General features: G+C 43.5%; 8 protein-coding genes across 8 annotated transcripts; 4 read left to right on the top strand and 4 right to left on the bottom strand.

Moving 5' to 3' along the window:
- Nucleotides 1–39: 39 nt before the first annotated feature.
- On the top strand, nt 40–3,611 carry EAF01_000512 (uncharacterized protein; the record flags this gene model as incomplete). Its single annotated transcript, XM_038908762.1, has 2 exons — nt 40–513; nt 561–3,611. 2 exons carry the CDS (start codon nt 40–42, stop codon nt 3,609–3,611), a joined length of 3,525 nt encoding a protein of 1,174 aa, XP_038775668.1.
- Nucleotides 3,612–4,299: 688 nt separating this feature from the next.
- EAF01_000513 (uncharacterized protein) lies at nt 4,300–7,335 on the top strand (the record flags this gene model as incomplete). Its single annotated transcript, XM_038908763.1, has 1 exon — nt 4,300–7,335. The coding sequence occupies one exon, from the start codon at nt 4,300–4,302 to the stop codon at nt 7,333–7,335; it is 3,036 nt and encodes a 1,011-aa protein (XP_038775669.1).
- Nucleotides 7,336–8,872: 1,537 nt separating this feature from the next.
- On the bottom strand, nt 8,873–10,327 carry EAF01_000514 (uncharacterized protein; the record flags this gene model as incomplete). The annotated part of the gene is made up of 1 exon (XM_038908764.1): nt 8,873–10,327. The coding sequence occupies one exon, from the start codon at nt 10,325–10,327 to the stop codon at nt 8,873–8,875; it is 1,455 nt and encodes a 484-aa protein (XP_038775670.1).
- A 752-nt stretch (nt 10,328–11,079) lies between these two features.
- EAF01_000515 (uncharacterized protein) lies at nt 11,080–14,016 on the bottom strand (the record flags this gene model as incomplete). The annotated part of the gene is made up of 2 exons (XM_038908765.1): nt 11,080–13,876; nt 13,952–14,016. The coding sequence occupies 2 exons, from the start codon at nt 14,014–14,016 to the stop codon at nt 11,080–11,082; spliced, it is 2,862 nt and encodes a 953-aa protein (XP_038775671.1).
- A 634-nt stretch (nt 14,017–14,650) lies between these two features.
- Nucleotides 14,651–14,851, bottom strand: EAF01_000516 (uncharacterized protein; the record flags this gene model as incomplete). Its single annotated transcript, XM_038908766.1, has 1 exon — nt 14,651–14,851. One exon carries the CDS (start codon nt 14,849–14,851, stop codon nt 14,651–14,653), a length of 201 nt encoding a protein of 66 aa, XP_038775672.1.
- A 2,272-nt stretch (nt 14,852–17,123) lies between these two features.
- On the top strand, nt 17,124–18,847 carry EAF01_000517 (uncharacterized protein; the record flags this gene model as incomplete). Its single annotated transcript, XM_038908767.1, has 3 exons — nt 17,124–17,496; nt 17,559–17,873; nt 17,928–18,847. The coding sequence occupies 3 exons, from the start codon at nt 17,124–17,126 to the stop codon at nt 18,845–18,847; spliced, it is 1,608 nt and encodes a 535-aa protein (XP_038775673.1).
- A 621-nt stretch (nt 18,848–19,468) lies between these two features.
- EAF01_000518 (uncharacterized protein) lies at nt 19,469–20,731 on the top strand (the record flags this gene model as incomplete). Its single annotated transcript, XM_038908768.1, has 1 exon — nt 19,469–20,731. One exon carries the CDS (start codon nt 19,469–19,471, stop codon nt 20,729–20,731), a length of 1,263 nt encoding a protein of 420 aa, XP_038775674.1.
- A 2,842-nt stretch (nt 20,732–23,573) lies between these two features.
- EAF01_000519 (uncharacterized protein) lies at nt 23,574–25,158 on the bottom strand (the record flags this gene model as incomplete). The annotated part of the gene is made up of 4 exons (XM_038908769.1): nt 24,950–25,158; nt 24,728–24,837; nt 23,906–24,676; nt 23,574–23,836 (listed from the first exon to the last, which is right to left on the bottom strand). Exons 1-4 carry the CDS (start codon nt 24,961–24,963, stop codon nt 23,574–23,576), a joined length of 1,158 nt encoding a protein of 385 aa, XP_038775675.1. The 5' UTR covers nt 24,964–25,158.
- Nucleotides 25,159–26,332: the final 1,174 nt, after the last annotated feature.

Consider the following 26,332-nt stretch of genomic DNA (forward strand, 5'->3'; position numbering starts at 1 on the left):
CAGAATTGAGTTTCTTCAATATATTATAACCGCCAAATTATGGCAGGAATACCCCGAGCAACGCCAGCGGCAGCTGTAAATAAAAGGATAAACACCATGAGACCTCCACCAAGACCATCAAGTTCTTTAGCAGGACCAAGACCTTCCACCTCTAGATCAAGTTCAGCAATGCCACCGCCATCGAGATCCGGAGCAGTCTCGCCAACAGGATCAGTCGCATCTGTTGCTACATCTACTACGGGAACGAAGAGAAAGGAAAGAGATTTTGAACATGAAGGAGGTGGAGAGACAAATATCAATGTCGTGGTGCGATGTAGGGGTCGAAATGAGCGCGAAGTCAAAGAAAACAGTGGTGTTGTACTCTCAACAGAAGGAGTAAAGGGCAAGAATCTCGATTTATCAATGGGGCCCAGCGCTCTCAGTAACAAGAGTTACCATTTCGACAAAGTGTTTTCATCTGCAGCAGATCAAGCCATGATTTTCGACGATGTTGTGACTCCAATTCTTGATGAGGTACTTTCACTGCTATTATTTACATGTAGCATTACTAATTGTTTTAGATGCTTGCGGGATACAATTGTACGATATTTGCATATGGACAAACCGGTACTGGAAAAACATATACGATGTCCGGAGATATGAGCGATCATTTAGGGATCCTTTCAGATAATGCTGGAATCATACCTCGCGCTCTTCACGCTTTGTTCAACAAGCTCGAGTTAAATGACGCGGAATCTTCGGTGAAGTGTTCATTCATCGAACTTTATAATGAAGAGCTGCGCGATTTGATAGCTGTCAACGATAGCACAAAGCTCAAGATCTACGACGACAACAGCAAAAAAGGAAGCACTACAACATTAGTTCAGGGTATGGAGGAATCGTATATTAAGACCGCTAGAGATGGTGTGAAGATTCTGCAGGATGGATCTTTCAAAAGACAAGTCGCCTCAACCAAGTGTAACGACCTGAGTAGTAGAAGTCATACGGTCTTTACAGTCACCGCCTACATCAAAAGGACAGCAGAAAATGGGGAGGAATATGTTAGCGCTGGCAAGCTGAACTTGGTCGATTTGGCAGGAAGTGAAAATATTCAACGCAGTGGTGCCGAGAACAAAAGAGCTGCGGAAGCTGGTTTGATCAACAAGAGTTTACTGACTCTTGGTCGTGTGATCAATGCCCTGGTTGATCGAAGTTCTCGTGATGTTCATATTCCTTACCGTGAATCGAAACTCACGCGTCTTCTTCAAGATTCCCTAGGTGGCCGAACGAAAACGTGCATTATTGCAACAGTTTCTCCTGCCAAAAGCAATTTAGAGGAGACAATTTCCACCTTGGACTACGCTTTCAGAGCCAAGAATATTCGCAACAAACCTCAAGTCAACCAACAGGTTTCCAAAAACATCCTTCTTAAAGATTTTACATATGAAATCCAAAAGCTCAAGGGCGAACTTATTGCCGCACGACAGCGCAATGGAGTTTATCTCACCAACGAGAATTTTGAAGAAATTCAAGTCGAGAGTGAATCGCGGAGAATACTCAGTGAAGAACAAGCAGAAAAAATCGAGACGATGGAAACAAATCTCCGCAACAAAGTCCAAGAATTATACACAATAACTTCCAACTTTATGACAATGAAGAAAAAGGCTGAGGCGGTGGAATCTGTTTTGGATGAGACAAAAGGTGTACTAGAACAAACGGAATCGGTACTAGAAAACACTCGCCGGACTTTGGAAGAAGAGTCTGTACTTCGAAAGGCTCACCAGAAGACCGAGGAACAACTCAGCATTGTCGGTAGTGAGCTCCTTTCCACGCTGGGACGCACAGTGAGCGATGTTGGTTGTCTCCATGACAAGAATAGGCGAAAGTCGGCTCTTCAGACCCTGAACAGAAATGCCTGGGGCCTCTCACAGGCTCAGGTCTCCGAAGTGACGAGTCTTGTAGAATCACGGGTCGAGGAGTTCCGAGTTCAACAGCAGGAACTTATGGCCGCCGTCTCTGGTCGGATGCAAGCATTTGTGGATGGTGAACTAGAAAAATTGGCGGCAACACAAGCATTCCTAGAAGAGAACGTTGTTGCTTTTGAGAATTCTGGGAAGGAGGTTTCCGAGCAAACAGATTCAGCTAAGGAAGAAATGAATGTGGTTCTTGAAGAGATCAAAACTCTTCGGGAAGATGCCAAAGTCCGAGTAGGTGAAGGCCTCCAAGGATTAGCAGTTGCAGCAGAAAGAATTTCTGCAGAAGTGATCAGTGAACTAGGCGCTTTCCATACTCAGCTTCATGGATCATACAGTTCATTAGGTCGAGATTTCAAGTCACTTTTTGAAGACCTCCTCAAACACGTCAATGCACAGAAAGCGGAGGCAAACGAACTAAGACAGCAACTTCATGCCGCCGGTGAGGCTGCCATGGAATCTAACACTGCCATAAACTCCAAACTCGACGAGGTAATCCAAGAAGAACGAAAGCAAGCCGCGGAAGATCGCCAAAACCTACTTTCACAGATCTCGAGTTTAGTCATGGCTCAGGGTGCAACTCAAGATGCACGTCTCGGTGAGAAGATTGCCGCCGTTCGAACGGACATTCAATCATCAAATGAAACTTTCGAAGTGACTCGGGTCAAGTACAGCGAAGGCATGGATGCGTGGAACGAAAAGGAAGAGAAACTTGTCGAGGAAGTCTTGAGGGCTAGGGAGACTTTGAAGACAAAGCTGAAGGATGACTGGATGGCTGCAAATAAACACAATGCTTCTATTCAAGCTACGACCCGATCTGTACACGATGAGACCGTTCGCATTGTCGATGAACAAATGAAGGATATCAGCACTCAAATGCAAGCACTAGATGACTTTGTCACTCGTGCACGAGCCCAGAATGCGGAGCATCATGACCTGCATGCGAGATCTCTTCAAGGTCTATCATCTACCGTTAAATTTTCATATGACAATATTGGTGCACACTTCACATCAACATTTGGTCGTGTTAAAGATCTCGGCGACGAAATGACCTCAAAGACAACAGCCTTAGCCGAGAACCTTACTCCATTGGATGACAATCTTCGACAGCCGCTTGCAGATCTTCGCACCAACATTGCTAAATCGACATTGCAGGAGTACGAGCCAACAGGAGAGACTCCTCAGAAGGTTCAGTATCAATACACAATGCATTTGCCTCGGACAGAGGCGCATGAAACACTCCTGGCAGCTCTTCGCCGGCCACAAGCCATGCAATCACCTAGCAAAGTTGTTTTCCCAGTGGTTTACAACGATTCTACCCCTACTGTAAATGAAGAGGTAGCTTTTGTTCCTATCGAAGAACCAGAAAATAAGCCAACTGGACTTAGGGAGATCGACGTGAATGTAAACGCCGGAACACTGAACTCAGAGATCCAAAACCTAAGCCAAAGCCTAATGTCAAACGGTTCAGCTAGATCCCTCGATTCCGACGGATCGACTCCACCATTCAAAAAGCAAGCAACAGGCAAGATACCAAAGCCAAAATCATCGAAAAAACCTAGCGTGGTTGCTCTAGAGGGAAGAGAAAATACGATACCGGGGTCTGAGATATTTGCGCAGAGTACAGGCAGAAGACGGAGTCCAAGGACGGCAGGATAAGGGGGAAATAGCTGGAAAGTAGAAGGAGTTGCAATGTTAAACTCACTTTGTTAGAAGAAAAGATTGGGATAACGGGTCAGCAATTGGCGTTATGGTGTTTTAGGATATCCAAAGTTTCAGTATGCTGTTGTGATTATTATGAAATGCTATGTTCTCTTCTACATTTTGCCTGGATCTGATAATTTCAACTTACGATAATACTTGGTGACTTTAATGAGAATCAAGACATAAAGCGTTTAGTTAAGCATTCTGTAGACCAGGATTAAGCTCTCCCGACAAGAACAGCATGGAGCCTGACCAAAAACAACTGTACAACAGTACTCGGTGTACAAGGAAACAATATCACAAAGTAGCTAGCTATGAGATTGGGTTGATAATTTGGATTATCGGAAAGTTGAAGAGGCGCGAGAGGGGACCATAGTCACGTGGTGATAAGCGTAAACGATAAGAGGGAAGGCTGAATAATTCACATTTGGAAAGCTCGACATAATGCGAGTCCCTTCCCGTCGCGTCTCCAAATTGTTGGCCATAAATTGATAATACTTTACAACCCAACACCAGGACTAATTCTTTCATTCTTGACAACACAGATGCGGCCATGTACTCCTGCGGATCTGGTTGCCTCAACCTAGACATTGAAGCAATAAATTGAGAAGCCAAACTTTAATACGATCATTTCATTGCAGCAATGCCAGCCACATCTATTACAGCTTCGAATACACTATCGAGAAGTAGGGGTGCAATACTTGCCCTCACCAGTTGTGCCGCTGCATATGGAATATACTACTTCTATAGGTCAAATGTCGCTGATGTACAAGACAACACTGGGAGTAGTGGACTACGTAGAAGTAATGCGGTCTACCGGCGCCGACGCACAGAAACAATCGACGACATTATACCTGATCACTTACAACCCATTCCACCAGGCGAAGATGAAGACGCAAATATTGTAGCTAGACCTTTGACAGATGGAGATACAGTGGTGGATGACGGTCCGGAATTCGAGGGTGGCTTAACAGGCAGAGCACCAACTGCAGATGCTGAACGAAACGGTCAAAATATTGTTCAGCTTCTCTTTCGTGTTTCCGAAGATGCTACAAGGAGAAATGCATACGTACATAGAGGATGTGGCTGTAACGGTTGTTCAGTAGTTCCCATCCGTGGAATTCGATATAGATGTGCAAACTGTGCAGACTTTGATCTATGTGAATCATGCGAAGCACAAGGACTACATACCAAGACGCATATATTCTATAAAGTTAGAGTACCAGCACCATCTTTTGGACCAAGGCAGATACAACCTGTGTGGTATACTGGAGATCCCGAGAATCAAGACAGGATGATCACATTGCCAAAGGAGTTGATTGCCAAATATTCTCACGAGACAGGGTTTGAAAGGCCGGAATTGGATGCATACTTTGAGCAATGGAATTTCATGGCAAACACACCTTGGCCAGAAGACCCCGATGATATTCACTTAGCTATGGACAGAAGGACATTTGAGCGGTGTTTGGTACCCAGTGGCGGTTATAGAAATAATGCTCCAAGCCTTATATTCGACAGGATGTTCGCCTTCTACGATACCAACAGAGATGATCTTATCTCATTCTCAGAATTTCTTAGAGGTCAAGCATACCGCAAGCAAAAGGATAAATGGCGTGTGATCTTTGCTGGATACGATATTGACGACGATGGTTATGTGGACAGGAAAGATTTTCTACGAATCTTTCGCTCTTACTACGTCTTATATCGCCAAATGCACAAGGATATGGTAGAGGGTCTCGACGAGCAGCATATGATGAGTTCGGAGGCACATGCTCATCTTAATGGCCGTGGCGCTCTGGGAAGATTAATTGGTCAAAGTTCAGGTGCAGGTCTAGGGCCATTTCCAGCTTTAGAATCGCGGGCCGGGGAGGGAAAAATGATCCGTGATGGAGAGATGGAGATTTGGGATGGAAGGGGTGTGATGAGGCCAAGCGCTAACGATACTGGAAATCGAGATGATATTCTTGTTAGCTTTAGTCGGATTTCAACTTCTGCGATGCGTCCCGTTGAAAGGACACGAGGCTACTGGCGATCGTTGATGGAAGATCCCTCTACAGAGAGTGAAGACGCCGTGCTCGAAAGAATTTCCGAGGAAATCCTACGAGAAACCCTTGAGGAAAACGATCCCCAGTGGGTTCCTGATGACCCTGTTTTACTTGACGCATCTAATATCTCTGAAAATCCCTTTCTAACCCCTGCGGAGCATGCAACCATCAATTTTGAGCGTCGTCGACGAGACTTGAACATAACTGATGAAGATGTTCAATCAGTTTGTGGACCAGACTACTCATTGTCAAATATTCCGGAAAGTGCTCGCCCTTTCATCATAAAGCATGCTATCAAGAGGCAGAAATCCCGATATGTATTGCACGAGAGATGGAAGCGGAGACAATTTTACACTGATGAAGAAGAAGGAGCATCACCACCTGCTGACTGGAACATCGAGGAAGACCTTCCCACAGTTAGCGCTGATGGAGAAACCTCCAAGTCTCAATTTAATCAACGACCGACTATTCATTCTCGCTCGTCCTCTAAGGTAAGATTTGCGGAGGACATTGATGACTTCGATACCCGCTCAAATCCTTCGACATCTTCGCGGAGCGTCCCTGAACGCTGGGGTGGAATAGAAATCCCTGATGCAGAAAAAGACGTGGGAAAGGAGATCTTGTATCAAGTTTCGCAACAAGCCTATAACGAAATACTCGACCCATTATTCTTAGCTAAGGAAGATATGGCGGTGGCTGTCTTGGAGACAAAGAAAGAACGCGACAAATACCGACATCTTTTCAGCACTGTTGATTTTGTGAGGTGGGCTACGGCTAAGAAAGTCGAAGAAGATAAACTAGTTGCTAGCGAGACCGTTGGCCCAGGTAGTGATGCTATTGGAGGAACGAATAACAATCCACGGCCTGTATGGCCTACTATTCCTGAAGTAGAAGTCGAGGATATACGCTTAAGACAGCTAGATGAACTTCTAGAAGCTACAGGTTACGAAGTGGAGGAGTCTAGTGATGCCAACGACACAAGCAATGAAATAATCGTTCCTGACTTGGAGCTATCAGGTCTTTCACATCGTGAATTTGACCTTGATTTGGCAGTGCTCGAATTCCAACATGCTCCTTATTACAAGGACGATCCTCTGAGGGCATGGAAATATTATGTTGATAAAAACAACCTCAATCTTTACCAACAACGCGATTTCTTTAATGCTTTGCAGCCTCTCTTACCACCAACTCTTCTGTTCTATATCGACGTACACCTCAAGGAGAAAGAAGAAGAGCGTGATGAGGTTTCCAGTTTTACTAGCACTCAATCGTCTGAGCATAGAGATCCTACACTCCCTCAATTTAGACCAAATTCTGTTACAGATGATGTGTCTTCCGGCAGATCTGTTGGGGAATACCAGTCAATCTCAGAAATTTCAGATTCTGAACCTCCAGCTGCAGATACTTCCGGCCCCAAGAAACAGCGTTCCCAGAAGGGAGATAAGAGACCAAGTGATGAGGCATTATACGAGTTGTGGAAGATCGAAAATGCGGAGCAGGAAGGCAAGGAGAGAGGTGGATTGGGAAAGATAAACTTCGAAGAGTTTGAACAGTGTGTTAAAAAGGAGGCGGCTAATGGGAAGGGTAATGCGATGGACTATTTGGGAAGCTGGATCGAGTTCTGCATCCCTTAGGTTCTTCGCTGTAATCCTAGCCCTAACCTTTCTTTGACAGAGTACTCGGTCTTTACGGTTGGCTAATAGTAACGAGAACGGGCAAAGATGGTGAGGCAGTCTTCGATGATATATAGGATTCGATTGAAGACGACAATTCGATCGAGGCAGTCATTGATGATGAAGATGATTGGATTGCGGATGACGATTCGATTGTGGCAGTCGGTGATTATATCGATTTTAACAATGATAATGTTGATGCCAGTGACCTTGAAGTAAATATTGTTGAGGGTGAGTGGACTGGGGAAGAGCAAGAGATCCTCTCCAGTGAATATGAATCAGACAGTGCAAATGGAGACTGTCAGACGAGTGATTGATTATCATTCTGTCATAGATACGACAAGACAGGCAGATTATAGTACCGTCTTAGTATAGAGAGAGACGAGGGCGATGGAGTGGATGAAGTTATGTATGAATATACCAAAATTATGACAGCAAGCCAAAGAACATTAAGATCTTTTGAATTGTCTTATTTGTTACTTTGCGTGCGCATAACATTCTATGTGAATAAAGTTTCGCCGGTGCAAGGGATACTTTGTGATTTTGTACCAAGATTACTTTCTTGGGGTCCCGATAGTTATTAGCCATTGGCTATTCTTGAAAAAGCTTCATCTTTATAGTTGCCAAAGATGAGACTACTTTTCAAATGATTGTTGGACATTTCAATGCGTAACAACTTTCCAATTCTCTTTGAGATCTCCATAACCTCCTCTTTTTCCAACCCAACGTCCAGCCTCGCCGTCACGATACTCCTCTCATCCTCCTCATTTATGTCATTTCCATCTCCGTTCCCACCGTCGTCCCCATCAATAACAAAACATCCTCCAAGTTTCACGGAGATTGCCTCTCTTATCTCACTTTCCCCTTTCATGCTCACCACTTGACTTGTCAATAATCCCAACAATTTCTTCCTTCGAACTTCGCCATCTGGCTAGGAACCTGCAGAGGGAATATGACAGAACCATCTTGTGATATGAGTGATATCAATCTTGGAACTAATAAAAATCACGCATTCAGACTCATTATCACCCTAGCGCTAACTACCCATTCCAGCCATCTACCATAAAATGATTGAGTCTAGATACACTTCTAGTTTCGCCAAATAGCTGATAGAAAGATGATTGATACATCAAAAACACTAAATTACATCATGTACTGTACAATTTTCAAAAACTAAGAGTTGAAGGATATCCAAAATAACACAACTAGGTTTTACAATACTAGGTTCTAGAATCCGAATTCTATGCTTAACTAACCTATCTGATCTATCAACTAAATCTAAATCCATAAACGAATCCAAACGCCCCAAGAATGCAATAACAAGTACCCGCAAGATGACCCCTGGAGCTTTAGCTCATGGAAACTATTTTCATCTCCATACAATATCAAATCCGTTGAAGCAGACCCTAACGCCACTCGCCAACGCTACCGTGCTGACTTACTACCACCATGTTAGCTACTTATCTCTACTCCTAAATCGATCTCTTTGATTGGAATCTTAATATTCTTCTCTGCGATAGCGATCACGCTCAATAGCAAGATCTCCATCGCTTGCCAGGCGATTCCTATGGCTAGCAGTCGTAGAAGGAGCTCGAGGACCGCCATAGCCGTTCAGGGATGGTGGTAGACCCAGGGAACTGCGTGTCCTATTGGAAGCCGCCACTGATGCTTCTGGAGGTCGAGCCTCACTTTTCGAATACATGGACCTTAAATCGCCAGGGCGTCCACTGCGTTCGGTGCGTCCACTGCGTGATGCTGCAGGCTTTTCCAACATTGAGGCTTCAGACGGCGACATAGTTTTGGCGCCCGACTGAGAATTCTCAAAAGGCCAACCTCCGGCCGGCGCCTTGCTTCTACGTAGCGGCTTGACGGTGCTTTCAGAAGCATCAGAAGCTGGTGCTACTGACTTCAAATCTTCAATTCGTGAATGACTCCTTGACTCAGAAGGAAGGATGGGGAGAGGGCGGTGTCTTGCGGGGTTGCCACCAATGTCATTTCCGGGACGAAAGCTTTGTATACCGGCTTTGGCATAGTCGACAATGATATCTGGTCTCTTGCCACCTCTCGAGGACCTATATTCGGAATCGGCAATATTGCCAGAGCGAGGGACAAAACTAGCCGCCTGTGCTATCTCAGATTTTCTCCTACCATCACCAGATGACATGTGCAATGATTGGTGGTGTCTTTGACTTTGATATGCTGCACCATTGTTGCCACCAGTCATCACAATTGTCGTGGAAGAGGACATATGAAATGATGTACCCCTCTGCACTGGAGTTCTGTCGAGGGCTGCCGTGCTTCCTGATCTCAATCGTGTATTTTGGGATCCTCTACTAGAGGGCTCCACACTTCCTGCTCTTGTTCGGGGTCTGCTCTCCCTTGTGTTCTCTGTCACCCTTGTATCTCTTGTGTACCCTGTATCCCGAGTCGCCCCAGAAGTGTAAGTTTTTATACTTGGAGCCTCAGATGGTGCTGGACCAGCCATCACATTATCACCCGCGCTTATACCATAATTAAGGACGCGATTGTACCTCTCTTTCTCACTGAGAGATCCTTGTTTTCGCGCCATGTCTCTACGACCTCTTTCAGCAGCTGCTGAGAGAATTGTATTATCATCTCTGTTGTTAAGCCGGTCCCTCTCATATACTTCATCGGCCACGACAGAGATGCTTTTGTGGTTTTCTGGACTGATTTTTGCAGTACTGGGAGCCACAGATGGAGGGGCGAATGCATTGGCGAAACCAAGACCAGCAGATTTAGAAAGGGGTGGCCCCCCTCGGTTGTCGAAATATTTTGCGCGTCTTCCAGAAGAACCTTTTGGTTTTCTCGATGTGGTGTCATGAGATTTGTAGTTTTGGGATCGTTTCACTGTTTCGGTATCAGAATAGTCATCCCGGCGACGATCTCCCCCCCTTTCACTTCCTCTTACACTTCGTTCACGTCCACGTTCCATGTTGTGTAAGTAAAGGTATAGAGAATGAAGAAATGTACTTCGAGACTTGGTGAAGATATCCTTACCATGCACGTCTCCTCGCATCCATATATCTCTTCAACAATCTAAATATGGGTACACAAAACTGTTTGAAATCTCATGGTTCGGCCGCTCCGTGTTCACGTCCATCCGGTCTCTATCAATACATGGCTAAATCAATGGGCCTCTGGATTCATGCACCTCAATAAAACGGTCAATTCCACGCACAAGACCAGATCATAGTTGCGTACATACATGGACAAGAGGCCGATGGCTGTGATATGTAAACTAATAGGTCACATGGTAAAGATAGTACAAGAACTACCTATTAACGCTAGTTGGAATTTATAAATGGCCATGGTAGACCGGCTTGATAAGTCGGTGCACCCGGTGAAAACCTAGTGATTTATTGGATATAAAATTAGCGCTAAGCGCCCATTCATCATGACACCAACGCTATCAGGCCAGTCTGGCCCAAAACCCATTTTCATCCGGAAATGAGATTCCCGCGAAACGTACCAACCTATGCTCCTAAACATTGAAATACAGGAGTATATAACTGACCAGGAACCAAGGAACGTTATCATATTAGAAAGTTCCAATTCGTTTCTTTGTGATGGATTGTTGGATTGATCAATAAATGATGGTTGAACAGCTCGTATGGTTTGAATGTGGTTGACAGTGTGAGAAGTGGGTATCTTTTATTCATCGATATACTCATACATAAACAACACTTATACAGTAATAGCATCTCCGCATCTCCTACAAAGCTCATCCTCTACTGGAGCTACATACCTCCAACATCTAGGGCACTTTTTGTCCTTAGGAGGTAGAACCCATAATTTTCCTGCCTCATTCGGGCCATGCCATCCTGGTGGATGCAACTTCGCGGAAAATCTCCAATCGCCTCTATTAACATCGCTACCGAACTCCACGGATGATACAACAAAGATACTTTCTAGCTCATCTGCATAGCGCTTGAATACCTCCTGGCCTTTTGAAGGCAAATCTATCAACACGGATGATTCTAAAGAAGACCCGATGAGCTTTTCAGAGCGAGCCTCTTCTTGTGCGCTCTTGATGGCAATCTGTGCGTTTAATAACCATGGTATATCTTGCTCAATCAATGAGAATTCTTCGGCAGAGAGCCGACTCGAAGAGATGATAGGATTAAGAAATTCACGATGAAAGGGATGAATTGGGTTTTCAGCAGCCATCCAGGCAGGCAGATGATTCCAAACCTCTTCAACAAGGCAAGGAGTGATTGGAGTTAACATCTTCAGAAGACCATGGAATATTTCTTCCAGGACACCTCCTCCATCACCGCAGTAAAGTCTATCCTTACTAGCTTCAAGGTAAAATGCGGAAAGATCTGTGTGAATCCATCGATTTATTGCACTTACAGCCTTGTTAAACTCGTATGAATCATAAGCCGACTCGACTTCAGCCATGACTGTTCGCAATTGGACCAAAGCTATTTTGTCCAATTGAGTCAATGGTGAAGTCCTCGCACTCTGATGCATGGATCCGAGCAACATTTTGAAGGTTATTCGATACTTTAGTAAAGCGGAGTTTACAGTCGCAAGAATTGGTTGGCCAATGACAAGGTCCTTAGTATAATCGCTGCTGGCGACCCATAAGCGTAATGCATCAGCTCCCAGTCCTTGAGAAATGTTACCACCCTTCTTTTTTAACTTCATAGGCGGAAGAAGAGAACCGTCCATTATTTGGCTCGGTGCTATTGTATTCCCAATTGATTTAGACATTTTTTTGCCATTTTGATCAAGAGTAAATCCGTGTGTTATCAATGTTTTGAAAGGTGCCTCTGAACTATCGGCAACAGCAGTGTGAGTTAACAAACTTGATTGAAACCACCCTCTGTGTTGATCAGTACCTTCAGAGTAGACATCAGCACGCTGGTCGGTCTGCGACCAACTAGTGCCACTGTCGAACCAGACATCCATAGTATCTTTGCCTCGTCGATATGTACCGTTCATTCCGGCGGGAATCCATGCCGGATCATTTTCTGGATCTGACCACCATGCATCAATGCCTCGTTCATCGATAACAGATAGAATATGTGCAACACTTGCATCAGTCAACAAGGCTGTGCCATTTTCGTCGTACAGAGCAGGTATTGGAACCCCCCAAGCTCGTTGTCTTGAGATACACCATTCACTCCTAGACTTGATGAAGCTTTCTAATCTTTGCTTTCCGGTTTGAGGGATGAATGACACATCGTTTAACCTTTCTAGAGCAACACTTTTGACATCTCCAACATCTGCAAACCACTGTTCTGTGGCTCTGACAATGACTGGAAGCTTTGTTCGCCAATCATATGGATACTTATGCTTATATTTTGATATGAATAGAACTTGATCTCCAAGAAGATTCAGAACCTCCATATTGCCATCATTTAAAACCGACTTACCTGACAAAGCACTTGGATCGTCAGGAAGAGCAGCATCGGTAAAGCAGCCAAGATCATTCACAGGAGCAACAGCTTCTATACCAAGACGAGTGCAAACCTCATAATCATCCATGCCATGGCCAGGGGCGCAATGGACCAGTCCAGTGCCAGAATCAGCCGAAACAAAATCAGCATGAATCAAGGGTTGGACATCAGAGTTTCGGCCACGAAGTTGATTGGTATACGTCAGAGTTGTGAGGACAGAGCCAGGAATATTTCGTTGGACAATCTCGACAGCTTTATCTTTGAAACATGACTCTTGTAGTGCAGAAATTCTAGAATTGGCAATAATCAGGTGTTCGTCGTCACATTTGACAATAGAATAAGTTAGACCTTGATGAAATGCAATGGCTCTATTTGCGGGAAGGGTCCAAGGTGTAGTAGTCCATATCAATGCCGAAAGTTTATCTAGATTGGGGATAATGTCTTTTAGTTCGTTGGAAATGTCCGTGATAGGAAATTTGATATAAGCAGACGTCGAAATATGTTCGTTGTTGTACTCAAGCTCCGCTTCCGCAAGAGCTGTCCGTGATGAAGGGGACCAATAAACCGGTTTGTAACGTCGAAAAATAAGGCCTTTCTTGACCATTTCCTGGAAAACTGCAAGTTGTTTGGTTTCGAATGTCTTGTCCATTGTCTTCCAGGCATTATCCCAATCTGCCATAACACCCCATTCCCGAAAGCCTTTCATATGTTCTTTTACGGTTTTGCTTGCTAGGCTTCGCGCAGCTTTCCGAATTCCAATAGCATCCAATACCCCTCCACCATCTTTATTCTTCTCGCGCTGTTGCTCAAGAGCCTTGATCTCGATCGGAAGACCATGACAATCCCACCCTGGAACCCACACAACTCGGTGACCCTGTTGAAGCTTGGTTCGACAAATGATATCCTTCAAGAGTTTATTTACAGCATGTCCCACATGAAGAGGTCCGTTGGCGTATGGAGGACCGTCATGAAGGATGAACGGCTTCTTGGTAGATCTTTCATGGCTTTGCCATTTGTAAAGATCATCGGAGCATCGCTGAAGGTATTTTGGTTGCTCTGCAGGGAGAGGTCGAGGACTGATGATAATATAGTCAATTGGTGGTTCGAAAAAATATTAAACAATTGACTAGCCAAACCAAAGATTTGCTTACGGAAAGGAAGATTTAGGTAGTCTTAAAGTCGAAGACCACGATTTGACAGAAGGGCGAATTGACATCTTCGCTTGTCCATGGCCTCTTTTTCCCTGAGAGTTTCTGAACTGAATTGAGCTTTGCTATGGAGAGCGGGCTTGAAAGTTGAAACTGGATAAGTCTAGTATTTGAGCCTAATATACAAGGCTTACCTATATTATCGACTGAACCTCCTCGAGATCTCTCTCAAATAATCAGAATGAACCTCTCCATTATCAGTAAAAGATTCACAATGTACTTTGTAAATTCTGATTTCCGTTTCTCTGGATGGATCAGGTGAGGGGAAAAGCTACAGCTATTGGACATGTTTATTAACGGACTCAATCATTTCTACCGTCGATTTTCGCAATGTGATTCCCAAAGGATCCCAACCGAATCTGCTTTTGCTGTGTACATATTAAAAAATATTTTGTATTGCATATACTCTTTTGTTTTTCGAGTAACCTCAACGATTTATATCGACAATAGTTTCGGGGCTTGATCCAAACCAAAAGAAAGTTATTCCATCGTTCCTGCGATACATGGGGCCATGCTATTTCGAATGGCAGCGGACGGATGAGTTTCGAAATTCACTCTGAAGGTTGAACCTACAGAAGAATTAGGTAGAGACGCAAGATGATTGGATATCATTCTCTACCTCACACCCACAAACCTCAAAGTTCACTCTGTTCTCGACGTATTCCACGGTTCTGAGAATGTCAAGTATAAAGTCCGTATCGTACAGAGCGTATAGTATGGACTTTCCTCGAACGCGTGTGCACTTCCAGCAAAAGCTCCTGGTTTTGGTAACCTGGTGGCATCTACTGAGTATCCATTCCTCTCCCTCGTAATCTTGGTAGGCTCATTTCTTCGCGAGATCATCATGTGATATCAAATGCAATGAAATCTTCCTGAATTTGCCATCTAAAAGCATGACGCCAGCCATACACCCTTCAGCGAAGTGCGAATTATACCAATCGCAGAATGTTTTCTACGCCGTGCGAAGATATCTTGAGATTTGAATGCATGAAAGCACAAGAGCTACTAGTACTCTCCTCACTCGATCTGCTAGTATCGAAAACCTACCAAATTGACAAATCTCTCCATGACAAAGAACACAAGAACCACTAGATAGAGCTATCGAGCTCGCCAATGTTCGAGTAACCTTACATCATGAAGTCATACACGTCATCAGCACCTACCGCTGCACAGCCACATGGTAGATTCATTAACCACCTGCCTACACCGTATATGAGAGACGGGAACCAAAGCATACCTCGACCCCTACAACTACCGCTGCTGCCCCTCAAACAAGGACAGAAGCTTGAACTCAGCTTCCTTCGCACTTCCCGTGGCCACCAACAATCAAAACATATGTGAAGTCCGTCAGAGATTCCATGACAATCTCTTTTCTCGCCCCTTTCCGTTTCCGTTTCCCTTTCCCTTTCCCTTTTTCTTTCAGCAAATGAAGTCGATTACTCGGACTCTTCGACATCGGGCATGATATGAGGTAGCTGGAGGTACTTTTATTATCAATCACCCTATTCAATGAAACTTCTCACCAAAACTATTCATAACGATGTTATTTACCGCCGCACTCACACAATTCCCGTTCAATACAAGCTTTCGCCAAGTCTTTCTTTACCCTTTTCGTGACAAGGCAGTGCACGGCTAGTTGCCGATTCATCTGGGGGGGGGGGGTGGTTTTTTTGAGGGTCGAGGGGCAAACAATCCTGGCAGAGCTATTTATTACAATGTCGTTGATCTGGTGATACTCTAAATGTTGTGACGGGATGAATGAGCGTATCAAAATAGTCCTATGCTATATATGGTATGGTTTGCTGTGGTAGAATACAACGGCTTGTTACTTGGGGGAAAATCACGACGGTGTGATTGCGTACAACAAGACTTGTGGCGGAATGTCTCTCTATGCCTCTATGCGGAGCACTAATTTGTGTTCAGCTGGCTGAGTGTATGTGGACGAAAGGAATAGGAATGTCAGATCTGAAAAGTAGGCGTCGTTTTTGATTGGATATTCTAAGCCCTACAACTCTCTTTAGAAACGGGGAAAACCATTACGGAGTGATAATCAGTCGTGGCAGTCTCAAATCTTGGCTATACGGACACGTTTCTTTGGTTCCCGTTTTACAGAGCGCCTTTTCCAAAATCTGGAACGCTGCATCACAACATTCATGATGATGGCTGGGGAGGTGGAAGAATAAAGGAGTAAAAGTTTGGATATTTTATATATGGGAATATATCCAAATATTGGTCGTGAACAGATGAAATGAAATGAAATAAAATAAAGAAAAAGATACGAACACCCATTTTCAATGACATTGTCTCAATAAAATCTAGCGTCCTAATTTTTTATCTTTTTTTTCCATCTTTGGTATCAGATTCAGATTGTGTGCATAAGTACGACTTCAGTATTAAATCTTCCGCTCCCATTGTACAATTGGATATTATATATTATATGGAACAGTTCAATTAAACAATACGGATCCTGCTTGGAAATCGAGATATTCCTTGCCCATTCGATTTCATTAATCTTACCATCTACCAAGGTACTCCGTACAGTACTAGGTATTGGTACCCCCAGAGAAAATTAACCAATATTCCAAGATCTTCTTCCGTTTTGGGGGTTTTCCCTTTCCCTTTCCCTTTCCCTTTCCCTTTCCCTTCCCGAGCTTGGCCCATCCTTTGAATTCGAAATAACCTTGATTTAAGGAAAGAAAGCTATCAGAGCTTTCAAAGCTTATTACTTTGCTAGTTGCCTAGGTCGAGGACAGTGCTGCCGTCTCAACCTAGTTTCCCTCAAGTGATCCAATCACGATCGAAGGACCAGGAATCCAACGGTACAATTTACAATTCACAATTCACAATTCTCAATTCTCAATACTATCATACTCCACCTCCTCTCGCCATCAGCCACTGTGACGAAAGCATTTAAATAAATACCTACCTACGATTCACTCATTTCCAGCCTCAATTTCTTTCTCTCCTTTGGCTATCCATTCACGAGTTTACTTTTCATCTTCCTCCTCTTTCTCCTACTCTTCCTTCTCTTCCTCCTCTCTTCCTTCTTCTCAACCTCCCACACCTTCTCTTCCGCCATCCTCTCTCTATCGATATTACCTACAATACCACAAACATGGCGAGATCTACAATGCTCACAAGTTTACTGCTGAGCTCTTCGCTTTTGACCTCTGCGGGTGCAAATACCGTTCAAATGTCAATCGCCAAAAATCATGCAAATGAAGCAGAACAATTACAGAGGCGTCAACAATACCTCCAGCGACGAGGTATGGGAGAGGTGATGCGAGTTGCAGAAAGGGCAGATACAGTCACGGTTAATTTGGGAAATGCTGTAACTAGTGGATTATATTATGCAAATGTTACAGTGGGGACACCGGCACAGGCACTGAGTTTACAAATCGATACAGGTAGTTCTGATGTTTGGGTGCCGAGTTCGAGTGCGAGCATTTGTGAGGATACTAGAGATGGGGGATGCCCGGGGGGAAGTTGTACGTATATCTAAATGTCTGCAGTAAATGATTTATTATGGAGGCTTGCTAACATACGTTAGTTGATTTTTCTGCGTCCAAGACTTTTCTCGACGTAGACAAAGATGCTTTCAACATTTCATACGTAGATGGAACTGGATCCACGGGAGATTATTTCCAAGATACATTCTCGATTGGTGGCGCAACTGTTAAAGGTTTCACGATGGGTTTGGCTACGGATACTTCGATCTCAATTGGAATCATGGGTATTGGATACAATAGCTCCGAAGCAAACACTCAGACTGGAAATGGGACCACGTACCCAAATTTACCGAATGTAATGGTCTCTTCAGGATTGATCAAAACGAATGCCTACAGCTTGTGGTTGGATGATTTACGTGAGTGTAACCCTTCATGAGATGTTCATGAGAATAGAGCTGACGTCTAGACAGAATCAAGTACTGGCTCAATATTGTTCGGTGGTATTGATACAGAGAAATATGTTGGTGATTTAGTCACAGTCAACGTCTACCCAAGTTCTCGTGGAGGATCAGTAACATCCTTTACTGTAGCTTGGACTTCTCTCTCAGTTCAATCTTCATCTGGAACTGATCAATTGACCCCTACCAATTTTGCTCGCCCAGCAATCCTCGATTCTGGAACCACTATTACCCTTCTACCTGATGACATTGCAGCTATTGTTTTCGAAGAACTTGGAGCAACAGTTTCTCAGCAACTTGGTGCGGTAGTAGTTCCATGTGCTCTAGCCAAGAAGACTGGTAGCATAAACTACGGCTTTGGGGGCGTGGGTGGTCCCACCATCAAGGTGGATGTCTCACAACTCGTATTACCTCTCACCACAAGCGATGGTCGTACACCAACTTATAACAATGGTGACCCAGCTTGTCAGCTCGGTATTCAAGCCGCTGGTTCGAACCCTACGCTTTTCGGTGATACGTTCCTGAGATCAGCTTACGCGGTCTACGACCTCGAAAACAACAGAATTGGACTTGCCCAAACCGATTTTGACGCTACTGGATCCAATATCGTATCGTTTGCAAGCGCAGGTGCAGCTATCCCAAGTGCTTCGAGTGCACCAAATGAAGAAGCTGTTACACAAACAGCTTCTGGAATTCCAAGAGTTGGTGTAACAGCAACTGCGACTGGAACTGGTCAAGCAAGTTACAATCCCACTGCCACGGGGTTGAATGCCGAGAATGGGTTTACGTCTACATCATCAGCGACTAGCTCTTCATCAAAATCTGCCGGATCAGGAGGTCCTGCACCATTTGAATGGGCTAGAGTTTTCGTTGGTGGTTTCGCTATAGCAATGGCTGCTGTTGGGGGTGGTATCTTTACTCTTCTAATTTGATGAAGTTTTGATAACAGGAAGCGGAGGCAATACATAAGCAAAATACATTGTATATTATGTACTTACACAGCCCTGTGTAATCTTACGAAGCAATACGAAAGGGGATATTATATTTGGCGCAAAGAGTCTTTTTTTTTGAAAGCAATGGCATTCATGGATGGTTATATGTGCTCGGGTTGTTTATATTGAGCATAGCAGGAGAGGTACTTAGTTTAATAAGAAGATTAAATATGGAACAGAGGAATATCTTCTATAATTATCAGTTCGAATATAGTTGCAAAGTGAAGTCTGCTTTGATGGTCTTGAAGAGATCTAGAACCTCAACTGTGATCACGTGCCGATAAGATAAGAGACACGCCAAGCCATCGATAATGCGTCTATCAATCACCCATCCGGAGCTCAAGCTCCAACCTTTCTCACAACTCTTCGTAATTTATTAAAGATCTTGTAATATCAAGAATCCCCGCGATCACATTGCACGGCATATGCACAACTAAACCAAGACAGCTTGCTAACCAATATCCATCATTACACAACTACTCCAAGCCCGCCTCTCCGTCATCTTTCCCAACAAAACGCAACTGCACGCAAACGGGAGAGTCAAGTATACATCCAATCATCATGTCTACAAATGAACCTGATTCTCTTGATCCTCCACCCTCTCGAGCTCAGGATCATACGCTTCGCATATCTACTTCTCCTCGTAATATTTCGATATCTAGTTCACCACAGAATCCCCAGTATCTGTCGAATTCTCCGCAGGAAATCAGATATTCTGTTTCACCAAGAGAGGCTCGACATCTTTCTACTGAAGACCATCGATTATATGCTTCACCTACTGCTGAAGAAACCAGTTCTTCTAGAAATACCCGAAATATCTCTCCTGATGATCAACGTCGACTCGCTTCACCTACTGCAGAAGAATTATACACATATGGAGAACCATTCCCCGAGATGCCAGAATATCCTCCGCATGTCGCAGATCCTTTAGTACATATTCAGCAACCATCTGATTCACAAGACGGCTCGCAGATGCCTAGAGAAGAAGTTGCTCTTTTTGCTGGATACTTCACGTTGATTACGGATTCGACTATGGGAATTGAGGATGGAGATGGACATCCGAAAACGCCAACAACACACCATCCGTGTAAGATCCATTATATATTTTCGGATGATGAGGATTGTGAGGAATTGAAAGAGGCCTGTTTGAGAAGTTTACAGGATGCGTCCAATACAGATACCTCGAATAGTATTTCTATGACGAACAAGAGTTCTGGGGAATTAAGAACTTCGGACTCGAGCTCAAGCTCAAAACCAATAGTAGAAACGAAGAAGGAAAACAAGGATACGCAAGGGAAACAGAGAGAGGAAAGAGTTATCATTATCGATATGAACGAAACGGGAGATAGAGTAGTCAGAGCACAAAGTCTGAGTGATAAATGGCAGGTCATGGGATGTGAGATTGGGAAAGCACCGATTTTCGAAAGTGTGGGCGAGGATGGTGGAGAGAAGAAGGAGAAGGGAGGCGGGTTGATGTTGAGGATTGATGGGGTAGGAATACCTGTTCAGAAAGGGGACGAAGAGTTGAGTGGAAGTCGGGAGAAGGGTAAAGGAAAGGAAACCAACGAGATGAATCAAAAGGAGATTGGGAATTTGGATCTGGACAAGCTACTTGAGGGTTTCGATAAACGGATGGACATTTTACGTAAGGTTATTGGTGGAGTGGGTTTCGATGTGGGAGAGATGGGTTTGAATAACTTTGATGGAGAAGCAGCAGATGAAGAACGAGACGAAGAACGAGATATGGCGATAGCTGGATTGCAGTCAGCGGAAGAAGAGCAGAGAGAGCGAGAGGAAGAAGGAGATACATTTGAAGCTTCTTGATTTCCAAGACTGGATATGAATGGATGTACACTTTGGGCAGGCGGAAAGGTTTTGGGATGGGTGGAGTTGCATATATTAACTAATACATACATTTACGACATGGTAACACGATGACACAGTACAGCACGGCATAGCATGATAGGGATTATCATAGGCGTAAATAATTGGCGCAACATCATATTAATTAATATTTCATGTTAAATAGACATGACATCAAGGTTCAAGCGAAGTGGAGTTAGGAGGACTTGGAGCGGGATATCGGATCAGTATGTTATGTATGGGAGTTGACGGATAGGATAGTCGATTTTATTTATCTCTTAATGTTTGTTCTGGGAGGGAGGGGTTGAAAGGTATTCATAGGAGAGATGGTACGAGATAATTTATATCGGTTGATTTGGTGTATTACTTTGGTTTGAATCATTGTGATTTCATTCTCTTGGTTTGAATCATTAGGTTTAGAATGTAATCATCAGTGATGTGGTTTGATGTGATATGATGCGATGTAATGCAGTGAAATCCCGCGAGCATGATACCCAATATTGTGATAGGACTTAGAGAGATGAGATGAGATGAGACGAGGTGGTAAATGACATGCTAAGTACCTACATGAGTAAAATTATCAAGGTACCTAGGATGATTAGTGACCAATGTCTAGGTGGTGGGTTCTGAGAGAATGTGAATTGGAAGGAGGTGGTGGGAGGTTGAATGGGGATGTATGGTTACTTAGGTAGGTAGGTAGGTAGGTGGGTAGGTAGTTAGGTGTATCTGGATTGGGGGTATGGGATGGGGATATGGGATGGGGGTATGGATGGGGATATGGGATGGGGAGGGTTGGAATTTAGATGTTGGATGATGGATGTTGATATGAGGAGGGAAGTCAGTGAATGAGGGAGTGGATGGAAGGGGGAGTGGGAGGGGAAGTGGGATTTGGATATAGATTTGAAATGGAAATGGGAGGGATGATACTGATAATGATTTTGATGGATTTTGGTGATGAGTATGGCGGGTAGTGGTGATGTGGTTGAAATGTGGGATGGGATGGGACGGGATGGAGGTGAATGGTTAAGACGAAGATGATTGAATGGAGACAATTGGATGGGGATGAGGGTCTGAGAAGAAAATAAAGGGGTGGGATAGGGTGAAGGGATGAGAATCAGAATGAGAACGAGAATCGAGCTTTCAGAAGAAGTAAAGAGATGGTATGAAGTGGGATATGATATCTTGGAATAGATACAATGATGCATCATCTAAACAAAAATCTAACAATCGTAAAGACGACCTCGGGAAGATAGGTAGTAAAACAATAGATGGATTACTCAATCCAAAAGTGGAAAAGGAAAAAATGAAAGGCGATGAGATAAGATGACATGGTGAAAATTCAAGTATGGGAAGGATAGTTCTATAATACCTAATTCATAATACTATTCCGACCTCTTCGCCTTACATCCATCCCATTCCCCCCTTTATTTATCTGACAGTGGAGGGTGAAGAGCGAACAGTGAATATAAACTCATAAATAATAAAACCATCAATTATCAATCATCACCGCCAACTGATTAACTGAGGAAATTGTGATAGGTAAAATAATTAATCAGTCCAAATTATTAACCGAGACGGGGTGTGTGAGTGAATAGTGAATGCTGAATGTAAATGATACTAGGTACATGCTTTCGATGTGGTAGATTGATAGATGACATGAGATGAGATGGCGTAGATATTGTAGATAGATGGACGGGATGGGATAGGGTGATATAGATGGGATGAGATGATGGTTAGCGAGTAAGGAGTAAGGAGTAGGGAGTAGCGAGGAGTGAGAGTGAATTTCTACTCGGTATCTAGGTGGCTAGCTTATCTTGTATTTCGAGTTAGAGCATGGGAAAGGGAAGTGGGAGGGGGTGGAAGCTTGGAATTGGAAAGAGAGTAATTGGAGAGATTGGGTAATTAGGTGATTCGGCAAAAAGATCAAATATAGAGGTGGATGCATGTGAGATGTGAGCTGTAATGCATGAGGTGAAGCAGAAGTGTAAGAGCTGAGAAATGCGTGGACTAGGTGAATAGTAGGAAAGTTCTAGATGTACAAGATGAGTTGAAGCAATGCAATGAGTCCATAAGTCTAACAAAAAGTGCAGTACGAGCAAAACAAATTAATCAGAGCACAGGCAAGGAATATAGCAACTAGAAACACAGAAGCAGAGTAAACCAGACTCACAAGTGGAAATACTCATGCAAAGCAAAACAACAGATGACACAATAATACCAAGTTGTTCATCTCTTGAAAACCACAAACTCACAAATCCACAAAACAAGTATAAACAAAGTACATATAAATTTCAGATAAGATTCATTACAAAAAGCTACCGTATATTAAGAGCAACACTACAATATTCTATATAAACATCAATCCCACCTTTCTCCTCTCAAACCAAAGGAACGGAGAACTCCCCAACCCCTATATCAAACGAAGCGAATGAAAGCAACATAATGGTTGTTGCAACTAAAGAAAAGTAAAGTAAAGTATGGTATATAATTTTCCCTCCCATATAAACCTATTATTCTTACACAAAGAAATATTTTGTATCGAGGCACGTCTCATCTCAACGTGCTTGTGTTTAGAAAGGACATTCTTTCCCTTCCTTCCTCTTTCCCCTTTCCTTCTCTTCTTCAGTCCTTGAACCGGAAAGCCATCATATACGCCCAAATCTATTTATGCACAGCTCATTTGATACGAGTTCAGTACAACATGCATATTCGCAGAAGAGACAAAAAAATCGAAACATCAATAGCGCAACTGGGCCTGCCATATACAAACATCATTTCCCTCTCATTCAGAGAATCATCCCACTCATGCGATGAATTTCTTCCACTTTCTAACCACAGGTGTAAAATCTGCACCTGGAACAACTGCCTTTTCTTCACTCCATTCCTTGCCGGCAACCACCATTCTTGATTCTACGAAGCTTGCTCCTGGTACGACAAGTCTATCTGATGTAGTGAAGTCGGTACCTGGAATGACTGCTCTTTTAGTAGTAGTTTTGTTCTTGTCGTCTGAATCGTTACTGGTGAAGTGTACAGCTAAGACGATTGCGATAATGGCAACAATGATGACTGTAGCGTGTCATGTTAGTGATTGGAAGATTAAAGTAAGGGATGGGAGGAGATGCAAGGGATACATACCAACAAGACCTAAGCAATACCACTTCTTTTTATTTCTTGATCTCGCACTGACAATTGCCGTATCAATTTGTTGAACACCCTTATCCATATTCTCGACAACTTCTTCACCCTTCATCTCAATGTTGACTACAGCAGCTTCTTGCTGTACAACCAAGTTCTCCATCTCCGAGAATAGTTCGGCGATTTGGATAATATCTTGCTCGATCTTCTTGATAGCCTCATTTCTCTGTCTGACAGCATTCAAAGTTGTATTTGCTTGTCCTTGTCTGTTGCTTGTCATCAAAGCTTGTTGAAACATCTGCTGTGGTTCCGCATTTGGTACAGCAGCATTGACTTCCTCCTCAGTGGCCTCGGCGTTAACAATCCTATATTCTCGTCTCATTTGATCTCTGACTGCGTGCTCGAAGGCCATTTCCTTCGCCTTGTATTGGTCCATAGTTCCCTTGAGTTTGCGTTGAACTCTACCAATCTGCGGTTGGTTTCTTGGGCTTCCTGACTCGGGCATTCTCTTGAGCCTAGAGATCTCATTGATTATACCCTTGAATGCAGTGCTCGAATCACTTGCTATTCCCGCAAGATCTCTAGCGATTACACCTTGGTCCAGCTCATTTCCGACTCGATTCTTCAGTCTGTCCAACTCGTTGATGTATTCATTGGCTGCTTCAATTTGATGATCGATGTGGCGACACGCATTGAGAATATAATTTGGATCGGATTGTTCTCCGGGTTGCATTCCATTTTGTGCTAAGGATTCCATCTCAACATTTTGTCCTGCTCTGATGTTAATAGGATGACATTGTTCATGTACTCAAAGCTACACACCACCATAAGAGTCTCGTCCCATCGATGCTCCATTATCGTATTGAGGTGATTGAGAATAACCTGGGGATGCTTGTTGGGCATACGGGTTCGCACCGCCGCCATAATTGTTTCTATTACAGTCCGGTCAGTAAGTTGTATCGAGATCGTATACTGAGTTCCAGTCTTCGCAGCCCAGTTGTGTGATGTTGGTGTTCAGGGGAAGGTGAATGATGAATAACTAACCCGTACTGTGCCATGATAATTAGTTAATTGCTTCCAGAGTAATTGAATTGCGTTTTATTTTATTTTACTTTGAAAGAAAGGTATAATACTTGAAATCAAATGCCGATTGAAGAGATAATGAACAGACAAATAAGTTGGGGAAGAATCGAAACTCGATTGACAAGAGATTGAAACACTGGACTTACACTCATTTCCAACACGGTTCGACCTCTAAACACGACCCAGCGTCAGGTTTAACGAAAGGATCCTATGTGTGGCTGCTAGATGGCCCAATCTTCCTCGATTGAACAAGTTTGAAGTTCCTACTGCTACGAATGATTATATAGATTATTTGAAGAGAAGTTGAGAGACGAAGGTTGGTACAGAGAAAAAGGGATTGTAGATTTATTACAGAATTCGTATAGAAGGGCAAGAAAAGAACGAGGGTAGACAGTTGAACGAAATGAATGTTTATGGTTTTCCTATCGATCAATGGGAGATTATTTTTTCGAGGGGATCTACCACGCCAAGAACTAATCAATACTAGAGCCTGGAAGGAAAGTAAGTAATTCGAGACGGCTTCAGGAACAACTGCGGACTAGAAACAGCTAATGGATGTAAAACTGGGGAATTAATCAAATATGATTGGTTTATTTAGAATTAATTGAAGATATTCAGGGATAAATTGAGTTACACTAAGCTTCATCAAATGCGAAACTTAGCCTCAATGGATTAGACTCTGACCGTTTCCATAGGTCCAAAAAATCCTCGTAACGTTAAGCCACAGCAGCTAGAACCATGTATACGGAGTACAGTAGTCATCATGTACGATGTATTTTTGGAAACATCGCCAGCGAACCATTGCCATGCAGCAGTCACCTGAAGCCCTATACGAACCACCGAATACCGGTAGCTAAATGCGCAGCATCCTTTGGTCCCTCGTACCCAGTAGATTTGAACACTTACTTAAGCGGCGCTCAATACTTGATGACATTCATTACTCGATGGCTCAGACGAAAGACATCCATATGTCTGTTAGAACTTAGAACTTCAATGGAGACCCGGTTATGCGGACCACGGCTAGAGAGTAACTCCAACACAACCCATGTTTCAAAATACTCAAGAGCTCTTATCGGCATTGATGTTTATCGTGCAGGTCTCCCTACCTCGTAGTCGACTGGCTCGCGCATGAAAGTAAACCCTGGGGTTTCCAGACATATCGTCGACTCATGGCATAAATCCTTCTAAACGCGCAGTGAAGGATCTTTCTTGATCACATGATCGAGTGGCTAGAACAATCTCTTGACCGGATCCTACATTCTGTAAATCCATTGATTGAGATGAAATATAGATTATGATACCTTCATATCCTTATCATGTCACTAGGAAATCATTGAGAGCACC

The sequence above is a fragment of the Botrytis porri genome, assembly GCF_014898465.1.
Source record: "Botrytis porri strain MUCL 3234 chromosome Unknown BPOR_001, whole genome shotgun sequence".
Classification (NCBI taxonomy): Eukaryota; Fungi; Ascomycota; class Leotiomycetes; order Helotiales; family Sclerotiniaceae; genus Botrytis; species Botrytis porri.